The sequence below is a fragment of the Dendropsophus ebraccatus genome, chromosome 13, assembly GCF_027789765.1.
Source record: "Dendropsophus ebraccatus isolate aDenEbr1 chromosome 13, aDenEbr1.pat, whole genome shotgun sequence".
Taxonomy (NCBI): domain Eukaryota; kingdom Metazoa; phylum Chordata; class Amphibia; order Anura; family Hylidae; genus Dendropsophus; species Dendropsophus ebraccatus.
Genome location: NC_091466.1, coordinates 43,573,005 through 43,594,516, shown reverse-complemented (window position 1 = coordinate 43,594,516; position 21,512 = coordinate 43,573,005). Strand labels below are relative to the sequence as shown.

Here is a 21,512-nt window from a genome sequence, read left to right as displayed (position 1 = left end):
TATATGATCCGGCCGTAAGCTCATACGTAGTGTGCATTGTGCGGCCGTATATCGTATATTTTCAAGCGTACGCATCAACCTCAAAACTACGGGCGTATATTCGCGGTTCACACTACGGGTGGACATATACGTAGTGTGAACATAGCCTCAACCTGTTTAGTGTAAACTTGTATTCCCCATAATATACCAATGTTGTAGAACTCTGCATTGTTCCATTCCTTTTTTGTTCCTTTTAAAAATTGTTGCATATAATGACTACTATGTGATATCACTTGTGGGCATGTCCCTACACAGTATGACAGCGTCCAATCAGGGCTGACTGAACCACCCTTTTGACAAGTTAAATAATTCCCAGTTGTCTTTTTCATGGGGAATAAAAGTATTTAAAGGGATATTCCGCTCAAATATACTTTTTCATATGTTGCTGCCCATGGTGAGACTAACAATTCCTTTCATACTTAATTTCTTTCATCTATTCAGTCTCCTTTCACAGTTCTGAGTTGCTGGTTTCAGCTGAAGAGACAAAAAACTGTGTGAGCTTTTCTGTCCATCTTCACCACCCCCCCCCCACCCCCCACCCCCTGATGTAAGCAAGTGTCTGGTAGGCTTTATCTGCAACTTTGTAGCTTTTTTGTAATGCTGGCAGGGTTAATCTGAGGTCAAGTTGCTAATGTGATTAACCCTCCCAGCATTACAAAGTTGCAGATAGGGAAATACCTCTTTTGTGCTATTACTCTGGGAAATGTATAAATAAATTGACATCCAGGTTTTACCTTTATCTTTGTAAAGAGGGTGTGCTTGATAAAGTCTGACATGCTAGGGAAATTGTTTCAATGTATTAATGCATTTCCAGGAGGAGTAATGGAGAAACAGTGTTCAATGCATTGTTATATCATGAGGAATAGATGTATGTACTTAACCAGACAGGTTAGGAGACATTTTTTTAAAGTGAATTTGAAATGTAACTGATCAATCTGTTCTCAGACCCAATCTGTGTTTTTATTCTAGTGGCACTATATTGTCTTCCTTTTCCTTTAAAAAACTTATTCCTTTGAAACTTGTTATTTTGTGATTTTTATTAAAGTCTGGGGTTGGACATTTTTTTCAAAAGAGCTGGGGAGGAGGGGGCTGAACGTAACAACATGCACCTACTTCCCTGGCTCCAGCGCAGGGTTTCCATTGTCTCTCGCTCCCTCGTCTGAGTGGGGACCCGTGACGTGATGTGTCAGCCCCACTCAGTCAGTCATCGGCAGAGGTGGGATCCTGCTATGGCCAATGACTGGCTGAGTGGAGCTGACATGTTGTGACGGGTCCCCACTCAGACCAGTAAGTGGCCAGGGGACCAGGAACTGGAGCGGGGAACAGCGGACCCCTGCGCTGGAGCCAGAAAGGTAGGTGCATATTGTTATGTCCAGCCATTTCCTCCCTGGCTCTTTTGGAAAAAAACATGTCCGACCCGGACTTCCCCTTTAATACTTATAAATAGAAATTACAGTACTTTCAGGAATTTCCGTAGGTGAAGAATATATGAATTAACTGGGTGCTGGGTACACAAGAGCTATTAGCCCCTTGACACGGTCTCCATGTGCCTTGCTTTGCTTGTTTTCATTGCTGACAGGGATTCATAGCAGATCACGCACATGGCGTCTGTATGTGTGCAGCGTGTATCATATTAATACTGAGCTGGACAAGACTAAGGTGTGGCCATACTCATGTTCCTGCTTGTAGTACAGTACTGGGAATAGGGAATGTGTCATTAATAGAAGCATTAGCAGATCCTGTGCTCCAGCACTTCTCATTATCTATCTGGGGGGCAGTTTCACCTCTGCTCAACTTTACTTGTATATATTAGAGAATGAAGATATTAATAATTGCCTGTTCCATATGTATTACCCAAATATCACCCTATACGTGGCAGTGATTCACGTGATAATGGATGGAAGCTGCAGGGGAATCAGATTCTCTGTGGCTACTCTGCTAGAATAAGGCTGGATGAGGACTGATGGTGGCTCTTAGTTAGGATTCTGAGACCTTCCTTCTGTATGTCATATAATGCAAAAACTGCCCATAAACATTTGATCATTTAATATAGATCCCATTGTCGAGAAGACCTGATGACAAACTAATGTGTATGAATGCAGCCCCTGTGTGCCCTCATGTGTTTTGTTAATGCTCAGCCAATATATAAGTGGTATGGACAGATCGGACAATTAAAGGGGTTAAAGCAAATGTACCATCAGTACATTCATGTAGCTCATGGATAGAACGGCTCCAGCACAGGAAAGCCAGTGCCGTGATCCTTTTTTAAATCGCAGCCCGTTTCCCGTGTACAGCACCGTTCTATTCCCGGGCACTGGCCTGGGCTGAAGCACTGGAGGTCAACAGGCCCGCTCCCAGTGGGAGGAAACCCCCACCCCTCTATGATGCGATTCCATTGCTTCTAATAGAGGGGCGGTGGCTTCCTCCCACTGGTGGCAGGTCGACCCACTTCCAGTGCTTCAGCCCATGCCAGTGCCCGGGAATGAAATGGCACCATACGCGGGAACCAGGCCACAGTTCAACAAAAGAAGTGCAGCACCGACTTCCCCACGCCGGTGCCGTTCTATCCATGTGCTACACTTAAAACTAATGTACTGATGGTACATTCACGGTTCAGGGAAGAAAGAGAGCGCTGCACCTCACACCTATGGCTGATACTAGTGCCCCTAGGCTAAATAAAAATTTAGAATTTTGTGTATGAATTGATCAAGCCATACTGCCCCATGTACCATCGTGCTGGTATCTGATACACATGGGTCCCTACACTAAGTCTACACCGTGCCAGTCAGTGGCTACCAACCCCGCAGGCGTGCACAGTCAGGGAACGGGGGCCATGGGGCGGCCCTGCGACCCCCATGCCACAGGACCAGACCCAAAACACCACACCAGAACCCGGCCAGCACCGCTGGCGGAGAAGGTCGCCCCCAAACAGCACAAGTCTGGATGAGGTATTGCGCTCACCATAGCTGCTGCAGACAGAATGGGAAAAGACAGGAGGGATTAAAACCATGTGCACTCAGGTGTCTCCTGCTAATTGCGGCCATGTGGGTCTCACCAGGAGGAGTGCAAAAACACGGAGAAAAGAGAGAAACAAAATGCGGTTCAGGGAAGAAAGAGAGCGCTGCATTCACGTTAACCAAGAATAGAAAAAATACAACTACTTTCTTACAAAACCAGAACCCTCCATGTCCTTGGGTTGTGTACAGTATTACAAGTCACCTCTTTAAAATCTATCCCCATCATTTTAGACTTCAAACTATTAAAAATACTCCCACTATTAAAATGCTCTCATAAGCGCTGTATTTTATGCCTTATGGCCCAGAATGCATTGCATTTTATATTTTTATTGACTAGAACTAGAGATGAGTGAACCGGGTTCGGGTTCGAGTCCATCCGAACCCGACCGATCGGCATTTGATTAGCGGGGGCTGCTGAAGTTGGATACAGCTCTAAAGTTGTCTGGAAAACATGGATACAGCCAATGACTATATCCATGTTTCCCACATAGCCTTAGGGCTTTATCCAACTTCAGCAGCCATCGCTAATCAAATGCCGAAAGTTCGGGTTCAGATGGACTCGAGCATGCTCCAGGTTCGCTCATCTCTAACTAGAACTAATTAAACTGGAATTTGGATTCTACAAGCGTTCTTTTTAACCCTGGGCCAGTATCTTTTTTATAAACATATCCTGGTTGTTCAAAAGTATGCTAGCCCATTCCTATGCTGCCTATGCCAGGAAAACAAGGAACAACACTGGAAAGAGCTGCTATGGAGTATTGAGTTGTGCCTACGCTTACACAATTCTAGGAGGCAAGCCAATTTCCTTTGGGGTTGATGTTGGTAATGTTTATTTCATTTATACTACGTTAGGGAGTGTCCCTCTTGTCCTTCCCTTTGGGTCCTTAAAAACTTAAAGCGATGTACCTGATGGTTGTAGACCATGCAACAAACTCAACTCGGCAGGCAGTGGGAAGCTACATTTCTTACAACAAGATGTCGATCCAATCTCGGACTCTGTGTACTCTTATGGTTTATAGTATTTCCAAAGGAATTGACTAGATAAAATGCTTGTCAAAAATCCTTGTCAAATGCCTACCACAATCCTTGTCATTTCCTAATGAACTCCTTTGGACTTCTCTTGTCCATCCCTTAGGGCACTAATACACCAACAGATTATCTGACAGATTTTTTTGAACCAAAGTCAGGAATGGACTATAAACAGAGAACAGGTAATAAAGGAAAGACTGAGATTTCTCCTTTTTTCAGATTCATTCCTGGTTTTGGCTTACAAAAATCTGTCAGGTAATCTGTTAGTGTAATAGGGCCCTTATTCTCCTGGCCAGCCTACTCACCCCGTGCTCCTTCTCCGCCTCTCCCCTCTGCTGATCCCTTCACTTGCTGTCCGCTGCCTATCAAATTTAGTTTCAATTGTAAACCATTACATACAAGGCCACCCACATCCTGTCTTTTCCATACATCTCTAACCTGATCTCCCGATACCACCCATCCCCCAATCTCTGATCCTCACAAGACCTTCATTTGTGTTCTTGTCTTACCTACATCTTCAGACTAGACAAACTCTGCTGCCCTCTCGCCGTACTTTGACCAGCTTTTCCCATCACCTCCTGTCTCCTTCCCTCACCTTGTAGATTGTATAACCTTGCCGTTAAGATCCTCCTTCCCTATGTACCAGTCTGTTGTTTACTTATTATGTCTTTTGGTCTTGATTTTACCTTCTGATTTGTATGTTAACTCTTATCATATGTATTAACAGAGAAGAAGAAGAAAGGGTGCTCCCTAGTGTAATATTGTATGTTCAGGGGAATATGTGCAGAGGAGATTAACCACTGTACACTCACCATATAGTGTTGTGCAAAAGTTATATCAAGTTTGAGAAAGGCACTAATGGATGTTTGTGCCAAAAATCGTCATTACTCCAAATAAATCTCTTTCGTTTTGATAGTGGCTATATCTATATGGCAAATGCTATTGTGGTTTTAAAGTGATAGTCAACTTCAGGTGATTGCACTAACTGCGCTCTGCACTATTGAGGATCTTTTTCGTTTTACTCCTATTATAATATGTATAGCACTCAGGAATCAAGGGCTCCTGCTGACCTCCAATTCTGGTTGTCCCCAGATGAAGCCGACACAAGGGATCCTCCAGAGCAGACAACTCTTGTTTCTTAAGTGAATGTATGACATTGCATTTGCAGGTAACTTGCTTATAGATCCAGTTTTTCAGGTGGATTTACAGCAATGTCAGAATGACCTGTAGGGTTTTAGGTGAATAAAAACTTATCTACATACTGTATACACACCCTTCCACATACATTTCATTGCCCTAGGGAAACAGTTTAACTAGACCTGCATTATTGTGCGAATATTACAGAAGCTGCATTTCCTTATGATTTGTAGATCTGCCTCGATATGGAGTGATATATATACAGCTCTCATATCTCAGCAATAACTTTACAGATGAAGGTTCAACGACTGACTGGATTCCTTTAATATGAATACTTAAAGCGAATGTACCATCAGGTTTTACTCCACAGGTGCTTACTGTCTTGTTGGTTACATCGGATATACATCAGAGTAACAAGCTCAACTCGGCAGGCAGTGGGTAGCTACACTTCTACACTTCTTACACTGTCGATCCAATCTCGGATGCTGTATACCCTTATGGTTTATAGTATTTCCAAAGGAAATTGACTAGGAAAAATCCTTGTCAAAAATCCTTGTTATTTTCTAATGAACTCCTTGTCAAGATAGATTTAGAGGAAAATTGCAAAATGCAAGGGCATAATCCTACATGGAATTCTCGTGAAGTATTGACATGTCAATTCTTGAAGCAAAAAATAAATGTTTGTAAGATTTTCCATTAAATGGAATTCTAGACAGATTTGAGAAGGTGAAATCTATATAGAAATCCATGTGGAACCCCCTTTAATTTCTGCCTTTCTACATGGCTTTTCTGGATTTATTCCTTCTGCAGTTCTGACCATCTCTGTTACTGTTATAACATATTTTACTCCAGCAGAGACTAATGTTATGACCAGCTTTTATACATCTAACTTATAGATGCATGATAAATCCAACAATGTCCATTAAGTCACATTGCACGTACAGAGCCATAATACATCCAAGTGCATTAGATCTAAATGTATACATCGCCAAAGTGCTGACATCATCGAGACAATATCCACTTTCCATTGACAAAATATAGACATCATAAATGATAACTGTATTCTGCCGGCGCCATTGGAGAAGGTGATTCGGTATGGTGATAGGACTGTGTTACCAGTTTACCAGTTTTATATGTGTATTATAATAGTCATGATTCATGTGTACAAGAATAGGGCCGCCTGTTCCAGAGCCATGGCTTACCCGCAGCTGTTATACAAGATCGTGCATGTTGAGATAACATCTACCACATAACCGGTGAATATTCAAGATGTAATATTTAATACACTCGTTTTCCAGATGGCTAAAAATAAGTAGAAAATACTGTAGTGACTCATAAGCTTAAAGAACAACTCCAGAAGTCTTCCCTGTGCCCCCTTATATACCATGGTAGGAAATATAAAAACTGTAGATGCAGATGAGTAATTCAGGGGGAAGACGAGTTGCTGGCATGTCCTCAGTATGTTCAACCACCAGCTCCACCATTCATTGATCTAGCTATGTAGCTGACATAGTGCCATTTTAGCTGCTTCTTAACACTACCAAAATCCCCTCTACTTGAGATGACAAGTCCTAGTTCCAAAATCCCACTTTCATCACTACATTTTATACTTTGTTACTACCATCCACAAAGATCACATCCCTTTGCAGTTTCTCACCATTAATTGTAATAGGAACCAGACTAACCTGGAAAGAGTTTGCTCGGCTTCACAGGGCAAGTGCATTGACCGACTACTCAAAAGATTATTACATTAGACTATGTTCCCACACAGTATTTTTGTCAGTATTTGGCAACCAAAACCAGGAGTGGATTGAAAACACAGAAAGGCTATGTTCACACACTGTTGAAATTGACTGGATGGCTGCCATTTAATGGCAATGGCCGTTGTTTTAAAATAACTGCAATTATTACGTGGGCCTTTCTGTGTTTTCAATCCTCTCCTGGTTTTGGTTGCAAAATACTGAGCCAAAATTCTGCTCGGCAATAGACCGGCACTGTGGGTGGGAACCTGTGACGCAGTTCAAAAATAGGACAGTGACACCGGCATCCCCGCATCAGGGACAGTTTATTCATGTAAAAAAAGAAAGCAATGTATCAGTGGTACATCCTCTTTAGCTTGGGGACCAAATTAGTCAGGGGAACTGGGGTTGTAGTTCTTTTCATTCCAGTCCAAAAACAGCAGAGCAAGGTTAAACATAAGTGGTCAACTTGCCATGTAATCTCTGTAAGGATGCAATGACCATCTCATCTGTGAGAAGGGGGTTTAATTAAGGTCTGTTCTCGCTATAGGTGGGGGTCTCAGAAGTAAAGATGCCCATACTCTTTATACTAAAGTCAGCTAAAGATGAGTATAAGATGTTGAAGGCCTCCCAACTCTCCACCAACAGATGATGTCGGTAGAGAGAAGGGTTGGGCATGATGGATTTTCATTGGAGCGATAAGCTGGTGCCAGAGCAGTCCAGCTGTGGCTTACTTCTCAGTTCTCATCCATACCAAACTTTCATGTTTATGGAGAGGCTGGCCCCTTAAAGGGGTATTCCATTGAAAAATTACTTTTCATATGTTGCTGCCTATAGCATTTAGCTTATTGTTCCCTTTCCACGCTCCCCCAATCTCCTCCAACATCATCTTTGTGTCCCCGCCTGAGCGATCCCGCCTTCACTTCTGAGACAGTCACATTCAGCCACGGGCAGTGGTTGGCTGAATGTGTTGTCACCCCCAGATGAGACACGGCAGAATACCCCTTTATGACCTTACGTAACAGACATTCATGGCAGAATATATCTTAAATGTCAGCCAGTCGTAACGCAAATATGGTGTACAAGCAGGAAAATCACAGCTTTCCAGGTAGTCAAAGACCAAGTCCAAGCAATTGGTACAATACAATGAATGTAAACTTACAGTTAATTATGGGTTTTGTTGAACATTATCATCAAACATCATGATTTAATCCACATTATATAGTGGGTCTCATGAATCACCATCGGCTTTAAGAAACAATGTGATACAAGTATGTAACATAGGTCCTCATGGGGCAGTTCACTTGGCTAGGAAAGCTGGTTGACCAGCTAGTCTGCCCAATAAGGACCTGCTTAGTCAGGGGTAGGGAACCTTGGCTCTCCAGCTGTAGAAAACTACAATTTCCATCATGCCTGGACAGCCAAGGCTTTAGCAACAGCTGGAGAGCCAAGGTTTCGTACCCTAAGCTTAGGCATATAGCTGTATAACAGGTCCATACAACCTCCTAGTCCACAATATAGCACCTATAGATGTATTTGATGCTTTATTACATCTGTGTATGCCTCCAAGTTCACCATCTTTCATCATTCATTTCACCATTACTTTAATCATCAGTTTGGGACAGGAAAACATGTTGACCTTTAACTATTTCCTGCACTTTGCTTTTGGCTGTGGTAAGTGGACATATAGGAAGTTGAAGGAGCTTTTGTATATCCTGACAGACCCAACAAGAAGGAAGCAAATTGCTGCTGATTACAGTCTTGAGGGAAGAAAATTACCAAAAATGGGCAAAAATTAGAATTTTTAATTTCCCATGCCCAATGTTCTTTAGAATTTCCTTAGAATTCTGCATGCATATAATGATGTTTTTTATAGCCACAATGCCTTAGCCTCCTGATAGATCCCTTATGTAGATATTACATTAATGGATCCCTACAGATTATAATTACGTGGGTTGACATCCACATTCTGAGCACTTCTGCACTTATGCAGGGCCAAGTGATGGCTCAGAAAAATAGGGATATAATACAGAGCTGGCTACACAATACATACCAACCTCTGTGGGTGCCACAATATGAATAAGGATTTATAGTACTTAAACTCAGACTAAGAACACAAGGTATCTAATGGGTTAATGAATTATTGGGTAAAGTGTCAAGGCATAAAACACAGTGATAACAATACGACAACTGATACCTAATTAAGAGTATTGCCAAAGTACTAATGGCCAATAAAATATAGAGGTGGATTATAAGAAGTATAAGTGTCCAAGTACAACTAATGTGTAAATGCTTCAATACCAGTCCATATAAGTAAGTAAAAACAGTGGCGCTATATTGAAGGGGTATTCAAACATTTTTTTTTTACATTTCTTTTATAAAGTTATAAAACTTTGTAACATAACTTAAAAAAAACAATAAACATTTATACATTGACTGGCAGCAGTAAGGGGTGACATGGCCCTTTTGCTGGTGCTAATGGCAGTTGCCATTATTATATTCTGTGCAGCCCCAACAATATATTAAAAGAAACTAAATGTTTTGAGTACCCCTTTAAGGTGTCACGGCTAACTCAGGGGTAGCGACCTTGGAGTCGGCTGCTGCAGCAAATCCATCCCACCAGTGGGTGCTGGTGAAGACCGGTGGCCCCTTAGACTCCGCTCCCTGGTGCAGCTTACGTCATCACTAGCAGCGGTAGAGCGAATCCACGACTCCAGTCGTTACATAAGGTTGAATCACTGTATTAAAGGGGTTATCCAGCGCTACAAAAACATGGCCACTTTCCTCCAGAGACAGCACCGCTGAGTTTGGGTGGGGTTTGCCACTTAGTTACATTGAAGTGAATGGAGCTTAATTGCAAACCACACCTTACCTGGAGACAATACTCATGTTGTCTCTGGAAGCAAGTGGCCATGTTTTTGTAGCGCTGGATAACCCCTTTAACCACCCCAAATAAATACTGCAATTTACCTTTTAATAAAGTTACTCATTAGACACCTTTTTTCTTTGCCTGTGTTGTTATAGAGTACCTATCCTTAAAAGAAAAAGCTATAAGTTAGGAAACCTTGAGTCTCCAGCTGTTACAAATCTACAATTCCCATCATCCTTGGACAGCCAAAGCTTTAGCTGGGGAGTTAACTTGTTTTAATTCAAAGATTGATTAGTTTTCCAACTATTTAAACTAGAAGTAAACAATCCAAAGGCAACAGGGTGCAAAAAAAGAAAAACAATTGTACAAATCTAAAGATCTTCCCTAAGTCATAGAAAACCAAAAATAAGTAAAGGGTCCTGGGGATCCGTGAGACAATAATAGCCAAATGTGGTTGATTCCTGTGACTCCCATGCTCATATCATAGTTTATGGGTCTCCACCTTGTACCCAGAACAATCAATACAAGTGTTATAAAAGTTATGAAAGGATCTGTGTGGATTATCAAGGATTGTCCTAAATCAAAGATTCCTGGGTAACAATGGGTCTCTGTACACTCTCAAGATGTGAGAAGTAGCAACTGTTTTGACAACTTTATAAAGAGCTAGTAAAGTTTTATGTTCTAACCCTAGCGTTAAACAGATCATTACAATTTAATAAGTTGTTTCAAGAAATAGATTGCTAACCTTGAAAAAACTATATAGAGGCCTATAATAATGATATAACATGAAACCAAGATGCTAACAAAATTATATATATATATATATATATATATATATACTTAAATCACCAACGGTACTACTATACTGTTTTTGTTTTACAGCTGAACAAGAAGGTACACAGAAGAGAACGTTCTCAAAGTGGATCAACTCACAGCTGTCAAAGGTAATACTGATTTACCAAAGTTTTTCATAGACCAGAAGAAGCGGCTTTTACATTAAGGGTCCCGGTGGGATCCCCAAGGTCTAATACAATACACAGACACTATTGCGCTTGAAACAGATAATGGAACTGGCTTTGTGAGTTAATAATAACCAAAAGTGACTTCCTCTGTTGTATAGCTGAAACTGAGCGTGACTACAAAGTGAGCTTCTCTCTCTGGAGCACCTTGGCTGTTGTGTTCCATATGAACAGCCATTGTTTTCAATGCGTACGATGCAATGCTTCATTTTTTACTGTTGTTATGCTTCAGGGGAAATTGAACATTTCAGGTTCTTCAGAGAAAACAGCTGACTGCAGAGGGCACATAACCTGTGAACCTTTTGGGTGGTGTAAATGGGCCACAGCCTTCTATATTAACCATAAAATAAAATTTACAACCTATAAAATGTTTAAACCAACTCCATAAACATATCATATATAGGCTCAGCCATAACATTAGCAATAAAAAATTTACTCAAAGTTTGTTTCTACCCTTGGTCCAATAAAGAGCCATTACATAAAGGACATTGTAATTTAGTTAGGGTGGGAGGGGCCAGGACAGGAGACTTCAGACTGGTGAGGCTGACAAAACCTGGTACTACAAAGAAAACCTACACTGACAGGTCACATGGAAGAACATTGCACAATGAACTGTGAGATCCAGGGAAAAATCTTTCCTTGTTGTCAAGTTATATGGGTCCTTGATCAGACCCAATGGCAAACTGTTAGTATCCCTTGGCAGAATTTACCTAGAGATAACCCCTTATTTACTGGGGCGGGTGCCAGACCCAGCGCACTGAGTTGTTTGTGTGCCGGGTTAAGTTTGTGTGCCGGGTTAAGGGGGTTAAGTTAATCTACTGAGAGCCAGACTGTGTTCTGTGGAGAGTGTGGGTAAATTTACCCTCCCTGTGTCCGGTGTCATTCTTCCATCAAACAGCTAATTAATGGGGGCTGGGGGCCGATTTAGAGATAGGCGTGGGGTAAAGAGTTCAGACCTCCCGCGATCACTTACTTTTCCCCTATCCTGTGGATAGGAGACAAGTTAGTTCAAGCTGGACAACCTCTTTAAGTGAGGATGCACTACATCCCCACTTAATCCCTTGGGTGCCACACAGAAGAGTCTAGCACCCTAGGGACCAGACGGATCTCGCACTGCACCTGTGTCAACAAGGAAGAGGGTTAAGGGACCCTTTTCCTTGCTGGGACAGGCGCAGTACATGGGGGCTTCATTCTCATCATCAGACGTCACTCAAGGGATGAACAATACCAGACACCAGGCCAGATTGTCACCTTTTACCAACCCACCCAACAGAGCACAGTCTAGCCCACAAGGGGTTAACCCCCCCCCCCCCCTGGGGGCCAGACTTTCCCAAAAAATAAAACAAAAAATCGACATACCCAACATAAGCTATGGTGTTTTTTAGATGAGCAAAACAAACTCCATTGACCTCCATGGAAGAGAAACACCACAGTTTGCAGTAAAAACAACACCACACCCCCTCAGCATGCTATGTTTCTGAAAAATTGCCATAGAGCCTCAGAAACGCCAGAGAGGAGAGAAAAACGCCACACCAAATAAACAAGTATTTAGAGCATTTCATAAACTTTCGTTGACTTCCAGCCAACATCTGGCAGCTACTGTGTTTTGGGTTTTTTTTGCAGTTTTTCAGAAATTTTAAAGTGTGAAACTAGCTAAATGGATCCTTTCAAATCAGATTACAGATGCAGATGTGCACCCAGTTTCAACTGTTCTAAGAAATATACACACAATAACTTTTTGGGTGGTGTAAAATTGGTCATGGCCTTCTTTGTTAACCATAAAATTAAATTTACAAGTTACTCATAAAATTCCCTCATAAAGAGCAAACTTACCCCATGAGGTCTGCCTCCTGAGCCAGACAGAGCAGGTCCAACCCAACAAAAAGCTAAGTTAATCATGGCCTACAAGTCTAAAACCCCAGATTAAAAACATAAATTTACCAATCAAACAAATTATTTAAATCTTTTCCAAAAAACTTTACCATGATCTCCAAGAAAACAAATCTGTCACAAAGGAAGATACATCTAAGCTGAAATAAACCTTTCTTCATCCAGAACACCAAACTAATAGTACCTGACTTACAAATAGTGTCCATGCTTAACAGTACCGGTGGTCAGTAGACGGTAGAATTTTTCTAGGTTTCAATGTGGGGCCCACTACTTTGATACCACCAGGACAGTACAGCCAAACAGTATGACAAGTCACATGAAAAGTCTCACTGGGATCCCTGCGAGCCCTGTGTTTGGGTGCCATTTGACCAGTGCCTTGATGCTTTCTATATCTATGCTGTTCCCCTATGGAAAGGGGTAAAGTGAAATTTTTCTGGAATTTTTACTGGAATACACCTTTAAATATTTGTGCACATTAATTTACCAAAGTTGGCTCCTTCTCCTGGTATGGCCACTCTTTCTCTCCCATCATTCACCTTTGTGGTTAGATTACTGACCATCACTCTCTCTAAAAGCAGTGGTCTGACCGCATGGCTCTGTCACTACAGTGCCACTGTGATTCAAACAGTTTCCCCGCTGCCAGCATGATACTGACGCATCATGCCAGGCGGGGAAGGAATCCATGACATTCCTTTCCCATATGTAACGTCCGCAAATTTGCAGACATGTTAAGGCCACCTAAAGGGGTATTCTCATTTTAAACAGCCAGACCCTATCCACAAAATAAGGGATAACCAGCTATCAATGAGGGTTTGACTACAGGAACCCTGGACGATCCCAAACACAGAGGACAAATGTCCTCCAAACCAATGGAACGGCAATGTAAATGCGCAGCCAGAGCTTGGGAATGTTCAAAAGAGAATGAATGCTGTAAGTGCCGTTTATTCCACGGTAGAATTTTCCTGTGTTCTCTGGACCAATGAGGGTCCTAGCAGGCAGTCTTTCTTCGATTCACTAAGTCTCTCTTGGATCTAATAGGTCTAGTTTTAGAATAAATGCTAGTTGAATGAAATAAATAAACAAACTGCAATGCTTAAAAATATTGTGACTGCACATGTGACCACAAGGATGATCATGTTTCTATCATTTTGCTTTCCAGCACCCACGGGCATCTGCTGTAAAAGACCTATTTGTTGATATTCAGAATGGACATGTTCTCCTTGACTTACTTGAAGTTCTCTCTGGCGAAAACCTGGTAATCTATATTTTGTTATGTGTTTGTTGTTACAGTTTCTTTTTTAGATCAATTTTGTGGCTTTAGTTCATTTTTGATTGGCAGGTAGTTAAAGGCGCCCAGTGTCAGGTACCAAAAAATGCTGCAAAAGCATATAGCATTGCCTACTTGCCCCTTCCATATTTGAAATAATCAAAAATCCGTTCATTCTGTGGGTGTATAATCCTTTCCCTTCCCATGTCCTCTCACTATCCCCTGGTTGAGCAGCTGCTCAGTATTACAATTCCCTAAAAGCTTTGCTTCCCTCAGTTGTTCATCACAGCCCTCCTACCTTGCCTGCTCCTGCCAGATCCCCATAACATATCAGTACACAGCATACTATTGTTCTGCAGTCAGTTAGTCTGCAGCACCTGCTGTATTCATTCCCTGTCTTCTCCTCAATATGTGACATTGTTCAGCACAAGGCAGAATGGTATACAAATATCTAATGTTCCAATAGAGATATGTATGTATATGTGTATATGACATGGAGATGATAATGTAGCTGTAGGGCTGGTAAGAGGTGGTGACATCAATTAGGGGGCAGGGGCAGTTGCAGCCAATTGTCTTTTAGGCAGATATACTATACTATAAGGACTATAAAAAGGATTGCTGTGAAACTAGTTTTGGTGTGCACGTGTGTGTGTGTGTGTGTGTGTGTGTATATATATATATATATATATATATATATATATATATATATATCAAAAAACAGAAACAGGATCCGCGGAAACACTTGTCCGATGCACAGTCCCCAGGGGGCTCGACTCATTTCCCCAATCTCAATAGTGGAAGCAGGTAGAGGACAGCATCATATTCCAATTAAAACGACTTTATTGTGCCAGTCTGCATAACAATGCAACGTTTCAGCTCTTGAACCAGAGCCTTTCTCAAGCATGCTGAGAACCAGAGCCTTTCTCAAGTGTTCCATTTACTGACTTGTGACAGCAAAAATGTGTTCCTTACAATTTCCATTTTCTTCGTAATGTATATATATATATATATATATATATATATATATATATACAGTGGTACCTTGGTTTAAGAGCGTTTTGGTTCAAGAGCTCACAGTTTTTCAAAATTGTGACTTGGTTCCTGTACTGGGTGGTAGCGGGAATGGGGGAGGGGCATGGTCTGCATAGCAGGGTCTACAGCCCTGTACTCTGACCCAGGAAGTCTGCCTCACATTCCAAATCATAGCAGATCCACTTCAGGCTGGGGCTTACATCAGGGGACAGGACTGTGGAGGTAATCTCTCCATAGCTGTAACCCCTCTCTCCTCGGAAAGAGAGTGCTGCATGTATGTGCCCACATCTGCCCTGCTTATTCCTTCCTGCTCCCTGCAGTCTCTGTCAGTCCTTGTGTTTCCCATCCTCTCCATTACTGTACAGTAACTTATAATATCACAGATTCTGCTGTTTCTGAATGTTTGTTTCATTGGTTTTACATGTTATTCAGAATAATAAATCATTTTTGTGGAACCAATTGTCTGCATTTCTATGATTTCTTATGGGAAAATTTGCTTTGGTTTAAGAGTGGATTTGGATTACAAGCACGGTCCCGGAACGAATTATGCTCGTAATCCAAGGCACCACTGTATATATATATATATATATATATATATATATATATATATATATATATATATTAATTATTATTTTTATTATTTTTACTTATAAATATTTGTAAGGTCAGTTACATGCAGTGGACTGATCCAAAATTTCAATCAGCTTCATCCCTATCTATATTGCAGCCACGGGAAAAAGGCACCAACCTCTTCCAGGCGAGAAGTAACATAGAATCAGCCCTGAACTTTTTAGGAACGCGATCTGTAAGTATACCATTTGCTAGGCCTATTTGTTACTGTAATAGTTTTCCTATAATAAATTTTCTCTGACCTATAGAATTGTATTTTTTTTATAGATCAAGCTCATAAACATTCACGTGGAAGATATTATTGGTGGGAAGCCATCTATTGTGCTTGGCCTAATATGGAAAATCATTTTACATTTTCACGTGAGTATTTGAAGATTATTTATAATATGAAATGACACATCATATTGGGGCAAATTATGGCAGTGGTATATGGGATATAACATATTTAATATATAACGTATATGATATATACTGTATAATGTATGTATAATATAACATATGAAACAGTATTACATTTATATAAAATATATTTAATGTTTTCTTATAGCTCTTTGTTTTGCTGATCCACTTTTATTACTATAATTGTGCCATTACCTAAAGAGGACCTGTTTATTTAACAATTCTGGAGCATATTTTGTTATAGCTCTATGAGGAGACATTTATACTAGAATTATATGACCTAATAGCCAAGTGGGTATTACCAGTAGGGGGCGTGTCCCTACACAGTCTGACACTGTCAGCTGGGATTGGATAGTGCCAGACTGTGTAGGAACACACCCTCTATTGGTAACACCCAGTTGGCTATTTAGTCATACATTTCTAGAAAGAATAATAGAAAATCAGCACAATACAGAGCTATAGGAAAAGATGTAGAATTGTTAATTTATGGGAAACACAAGTATTTACTATGACAGACAAGTCTGGAGAGGCCATAGGTCTTCTTTAAGTGAATGCTGCAATACCAGAGACAGCCCAAAAGCAAGGGTGGCACTATTCCTAGAAAACAGAAACAGACCCTGTCATGTAAGTTTCCAAGAGTTTGTAACATTGGTCCCACCAGTGCCTGACTGTTCAGTTGTCTCCTGAACCACAACAGCCCCATTATCTTAATAAAAGAAGGAGAGGTCCTATAAGTAAAAAAAAATCTATATAAAACTTGCAAAAAAGAAAATGTTTCATATTATACAAATGGAAATTTTGGTAATGTCACCTATAGATACAATAGTAATAATAAAAAAATCTGCAACATCTTGGTTTATGACAGATTGAAGGTCTGGCAAGCATTTTGGAGACTGCAGATGACCAGCAACCGGTGAAGTGTGAGACGAAAAATGGAGTCTCCCCAACTGCAAGCCCATCGCATAAGAGAAGTGCCAAGTCTAGGTGGAAGAATTCTGCAAAGAAAGCTCTGCTTCAGTGGGCACAAGAGCGATGTGCTCAGTAAGTATCCAGGGAGAATGACCCCAGTGATTCATTGTAAAGGGATATGCTTTCATTTAGGTGTCTACGTGGCATACATGGAAGAGAAGTGGCGACTTATCTGCTTAATAACAAGATCCGGCAGCCGAAATACAATACGGCCAATGCTTCTCTTCTCCATTAATAGGTGGTCAACTGGTCCCATCAAAATCGTCAGTTTGGATGACACATGCCTAATGTGTATAGACACCTCTAGACAACAGTGTCTGAAGATGTCCTAAATTCATCAAACTCATTAAACACTTTGCCCCTCTGTGATCAATTTTGCTATTTTTTTTAATTTCTTAGTCTAAGTTTACAATAAGTATTAGAGTATGTTCCCACACAGTATTTGTGCTCAGTATTTTGCAACCAAAACCAGGAGTGGATTGAAAACACAGAAAGGCTCTGTTCACATATTGTTGAAATTGAATGAATGGCTGCCATTTAATGGCAAATAATTGTCGTTATTTTAAAATAATGTCTGTGTTTTGCCATTAAATGGCGGCTATCCACTCAATTTCAACAGTGTGGGAAAATAGCTTTTCTGTGTTTTCAATCCACTCCTGGTTTTGGTTTCAAAATACTGACCAAAATACTCAGCAAAAATATTGTGTGGAAACATAGCCTTAGAGTGTAAGTACCTTTAAAGGCATTATCGGGGTTTACAAAAACATGGCCGCTTTCTTCAAGAACCAGCAACGCCATTGTCCTCAGTTTGGATATGGGGTTCTGAAGCTCAGGTCTATTAAAAAGAATGGAGATGAATTATAATATCACACAACCTGAGGACAGGGTTAGTGCTGTTTTTGCAAGAAAGTAGCTGTGCTTTTTCTAGTCCTGGACAACCCATTTAATCCATCTGATCCTTCCGTTAGTAGAGAGCAATAGTTGTTTTAGATAAACCAATGAAGTATTAATGACGACTATTAGGCCGGGTTCACACAACGTAAGACATCGGCTGTTCTGGCACACGGCCATATGACAGAACGGCCACTGTCTGTGAAGTTAATTCCGGATTAACTTAATTTCTTTTGAATTGAGGTGTGGGTGCTTTTCAGTGTGCCGGCATTCCAATTACCTATAGCACACAATGTAAAGTGTGGCCGGAGTTGCACTTTACATTGCCTGCACAGTCAGTTTTGTGCGACCGCTATTCAATGAATAGCAGCCACACCAATCTGACATGTCAGTTTTTCGTGCAGCCGCAAGTATACACTCCGGGCGGGATTCCATAGACTTCAATGCAATGTATATTTTCAATTAATGGGCGGTGTTGTAATTTGCAATAACGGCCATGAATAATTGAAAATATAAATTGTGTAAACTTAGCCTTAGGCCACAATCACACTTTGTATATTTTCAATAAATAATGGCTGTTGTTGCAGATTGCTGTTTCAATACATAACGGCAGCTGTTTATTGACAGTGTGGCTTAACATTAGATTCTATAGAACAACGTTCGTAATGTATACACACTGTATTCTCTACGGCCGGTGTTCTATTTAGCCGCACAAAAAACTGACATGTCTATTTTGTGCGGCCGTACTTTACATTGTGTTTTATGGCTAATTGAAATGCGGGCACACCCTTATGTGCCTGCATTCCAACTAAGATAAAGTGATGTATACCCAGCTGATACTGCAGTATCGGACGCTGTTTGTGCCATGTATGAACATGGCCTTAGACTGCAGTTGTCTTAAAAACAGAGTTTTAGTTCATGTATATAGATACATTTATAGATAACAGAGTTATGTGTATTATAGTCAGGCACAGTAAATATAATCCTCTCACTCTTTTTGCAGGTTGGGATCTTCTATTAATATAACTGATTTTAAGTCCAGTTGGAGAAATGGTGCGGCTTTCTTGGCCATTATTCAGTCCTTGAGACCGGATCTCATTGACATGGACAAGTTTCAGGGAAAGTCCAATGATGAAAAACTGAACGAGGCTTTTAGAATAGCAGAAAATGAGTTAAAAATCCCCAAACTCATTGAACCGGAAGGTACAAACATTTCTTTTAGGATAAACTATACTTGTCTTTACAATAAATCATAGATGTCACAATAAAGTCTTCCCAGGCCTTGTTAACCCAATGTAAGTGGAAATACTTTATACAAAAACGAATTGTCATTTATGTTTTTTTTTAATCTTCCTTAGACCTGAATGTTTCAGATCCTGATGAAAAATCCATTATGACATATGTGGCACAGTTTTTACAGTATTCCAAAAACATGGAGGAACCTACAAGAGATCTGTCGGTATGAGATCTTAGCTGTACACATTTACTCCAGTATTCATTGGGAAAAGGTGCACATGTCTGCACAATGACTGGGCAGAGCACATTGTAAAAGTGGCACAGCGGGCACCAGTATCTTGGCATAAATCATGGAGGAAATCTATGGCAGCTTGGAGGTGACATACATTTCCCTTGTGTTGTACACGGCCAGTGCTGCACAGGCAGGTTTAATAATAATACAGCTGTGTGCATGAACCCTAAGTAGTATGATCACAGAATTTACTACTAATGTCTATTGTGTTCTAACAGATTTTCATTAGTAGGAAGCAATAACTATAATGCCAAAGAAATAGATACTATCATAATCATTAGGTCTATGGCCACCTTTAGTGATCTCAGTAAAATATTCCTCTCTGTTTGCCTTAAAGGGGTATTCCACTCAAACATAACTTTTGATATGTTGCTGCTCATGGTGAGACTAACAATTCATTCGATGCTTGTAATTATTTATTCAGTCTCCTTCCCCCACTTCTCAGCTGCTGCTTTCTGCCGAAGACACAAAAATCTGTGTGAGCTTTTCTCTCTGTCTCCCCCTCCTCCTTCCTTTCTTCTCAGACAGCTGATGTAAACAAGTCCCTGGCAGTCTCTATCTGCAACATTGTAGCTTCTATGTAATTCTGGGAGGGTTATTCTGAGGTCAAGTTGCTGATGAACTCACTGTGATTAATCCTCCCAGCATTACAAAGAAGCTACAATGCTGCAGATACTGCCTGCCAGGGCCTTGTTTACATCAGCTGTCTCAGAAGGGAGGGGATAGAAGGGGGAGACAGAGAGAAAAGCTCACACAGAGATTGTTGTTTCTTCAGCAGAAAGCAGCGGCTGAGAACTGGCGGAAGGAGTACTCTCACCATGGGCAGCAACATATCCAAAGTTGTGTCTGAGTGGAATACCCCTTTAAATTGGCACTGTTACCAATAAACCATTTAAAACCAGCAGGGGAGCTGATAAACTACATCTTTGCAATTTACTTAATTTTTTCCCCTCCTGTTTACTATATGAGGTACAATGCTATAAATTTGGCCACCAGGTGTCTCACTTACTAAAAAACTGTAGTCGAGGCTCTGTCACTGAGGCCCTTTGATCTTTAGTAACAGCAAAAAAGAGACCAAATGCAGGAAGTGATGTCAGTTGGCCCAGTGAAGATGAATGCTGATTGGCCAGCAGCCATGCCCATCTGCAGCTGAATAATCTTACTGATCTTAGGACCTGGTCCCTTCTCTGGAGTGCACTGCATTGCATATGTTTCACTGCTGCTCATTTATAAGACTGCCAAGTAAAGTGTTGTGTATAATCAGGGATCTTTTCTTTGGGTTTACTACAAAGGTCTTCAGTGTCAGCAGCTTTCCCAAAATGCATAATTCTGCCATATTGATGTCATAGAGGATCTACCTAGCTCAGGAACCCACTTCTATTTGCCATAACAAACCAACACAAAAATAATTTTCTTCTGTCAAGGAATGACCACAACCATATATGAGATACTAGTTAAAGTAGAAGTCCAGGCAAATAAAAAAAATCAGGATGGCCAGAGGGTGGGGGAAACATAATAAGCAACCTATACATACCAGTCCCCATGCCTTTGCAGTGTCGCGTCCCACTCCTGGACTCCCGCCAGGATTCTCCATCTCCATTTAAAGTAGCCCTTCTTATATTTCCTTTAGCAATTCACAGCTTATCTTATTGCAGAATTGACATAGAATTTTCCTCGTAGGCTCGAGTACATAAAGCCATGGAGTGGTTGAATGAGCAGGAGCAGACATTAAAAAAGTTATTTTCTGAAATGAAAGATGAGACCTATACCAAAAAATACCAGGTAAAAAAACCTCTTTATATTGAAAACAAAAAATGTTGATTTTTCTGTCCAATGGAAAATATTTCATCTTCTGTTCTGATTTGTCAGGAAATCCTGTTATTCATGAGAAAATTTAATGAGCAGAAACGAATCTTCATGTCCGGGTTAGTGGTGGAGTCTCTTCAGGCTGAGGAGCAATTACTTATTAAGCAGTCACTTGAAAATATCACGTTTCAGGTAAGGATTGTTCATTGCAACCACTTACCATGCCGCTGTAGTTCTCCTATAGGAAGCTA

At 40.8% G+C, this 21,512-nt stretch overlaps 1 protein-coding gene across 4 annotated transcripts in view; it reads left to right on the top strand.

The window, feature by feature from the left end:
* SYNE2 (spectrin repeat containing nuclear envelope protein 2) overlaps positions 1-21,512 on the top strand; it is a 225,701-nt gene that overhangs the window by 30,696 nt on the left and 173,493 nt on the right. For all 4 annotated transcript variants that reach the window (XM_069949162.1, XM_069949164.1, XM_069949163.1 and 1 more), the window contains exons 3-11: positions 10,713-10,774; positions 13,899-13,994; positions 15,766-15,843; positions 15,936-16,028; positions 16,933-17,108; positions 18,931-19,130; positions 19,286-19,386; positions 21,136-21,237; positions 21,325-21,453. In XM_069949162.1, the coding sequence (XP_069805263.1) occupies positions 10,713-10,774; positions 13,899-13,994; positions 15,766-15,843; positions 15,936-16,028; positions 16,933-17,108; positions 18,931-19,130; positions 19,286-19,386; positions 21,136-21,237; positions 21,325-21,453 (1,037 nt within the window). The remainder of the gene's footprint in view (positions 1-10,712; positions 10,775-13,898; positions 13,995-15,765; positions 15,844-15,935; positions 16,029-16,932; positions 17,109-18,930; positions 19,131-19,285; positions 19,387-21,135; positions 21,238-21,324; positions 21,454-21,512) is intronic.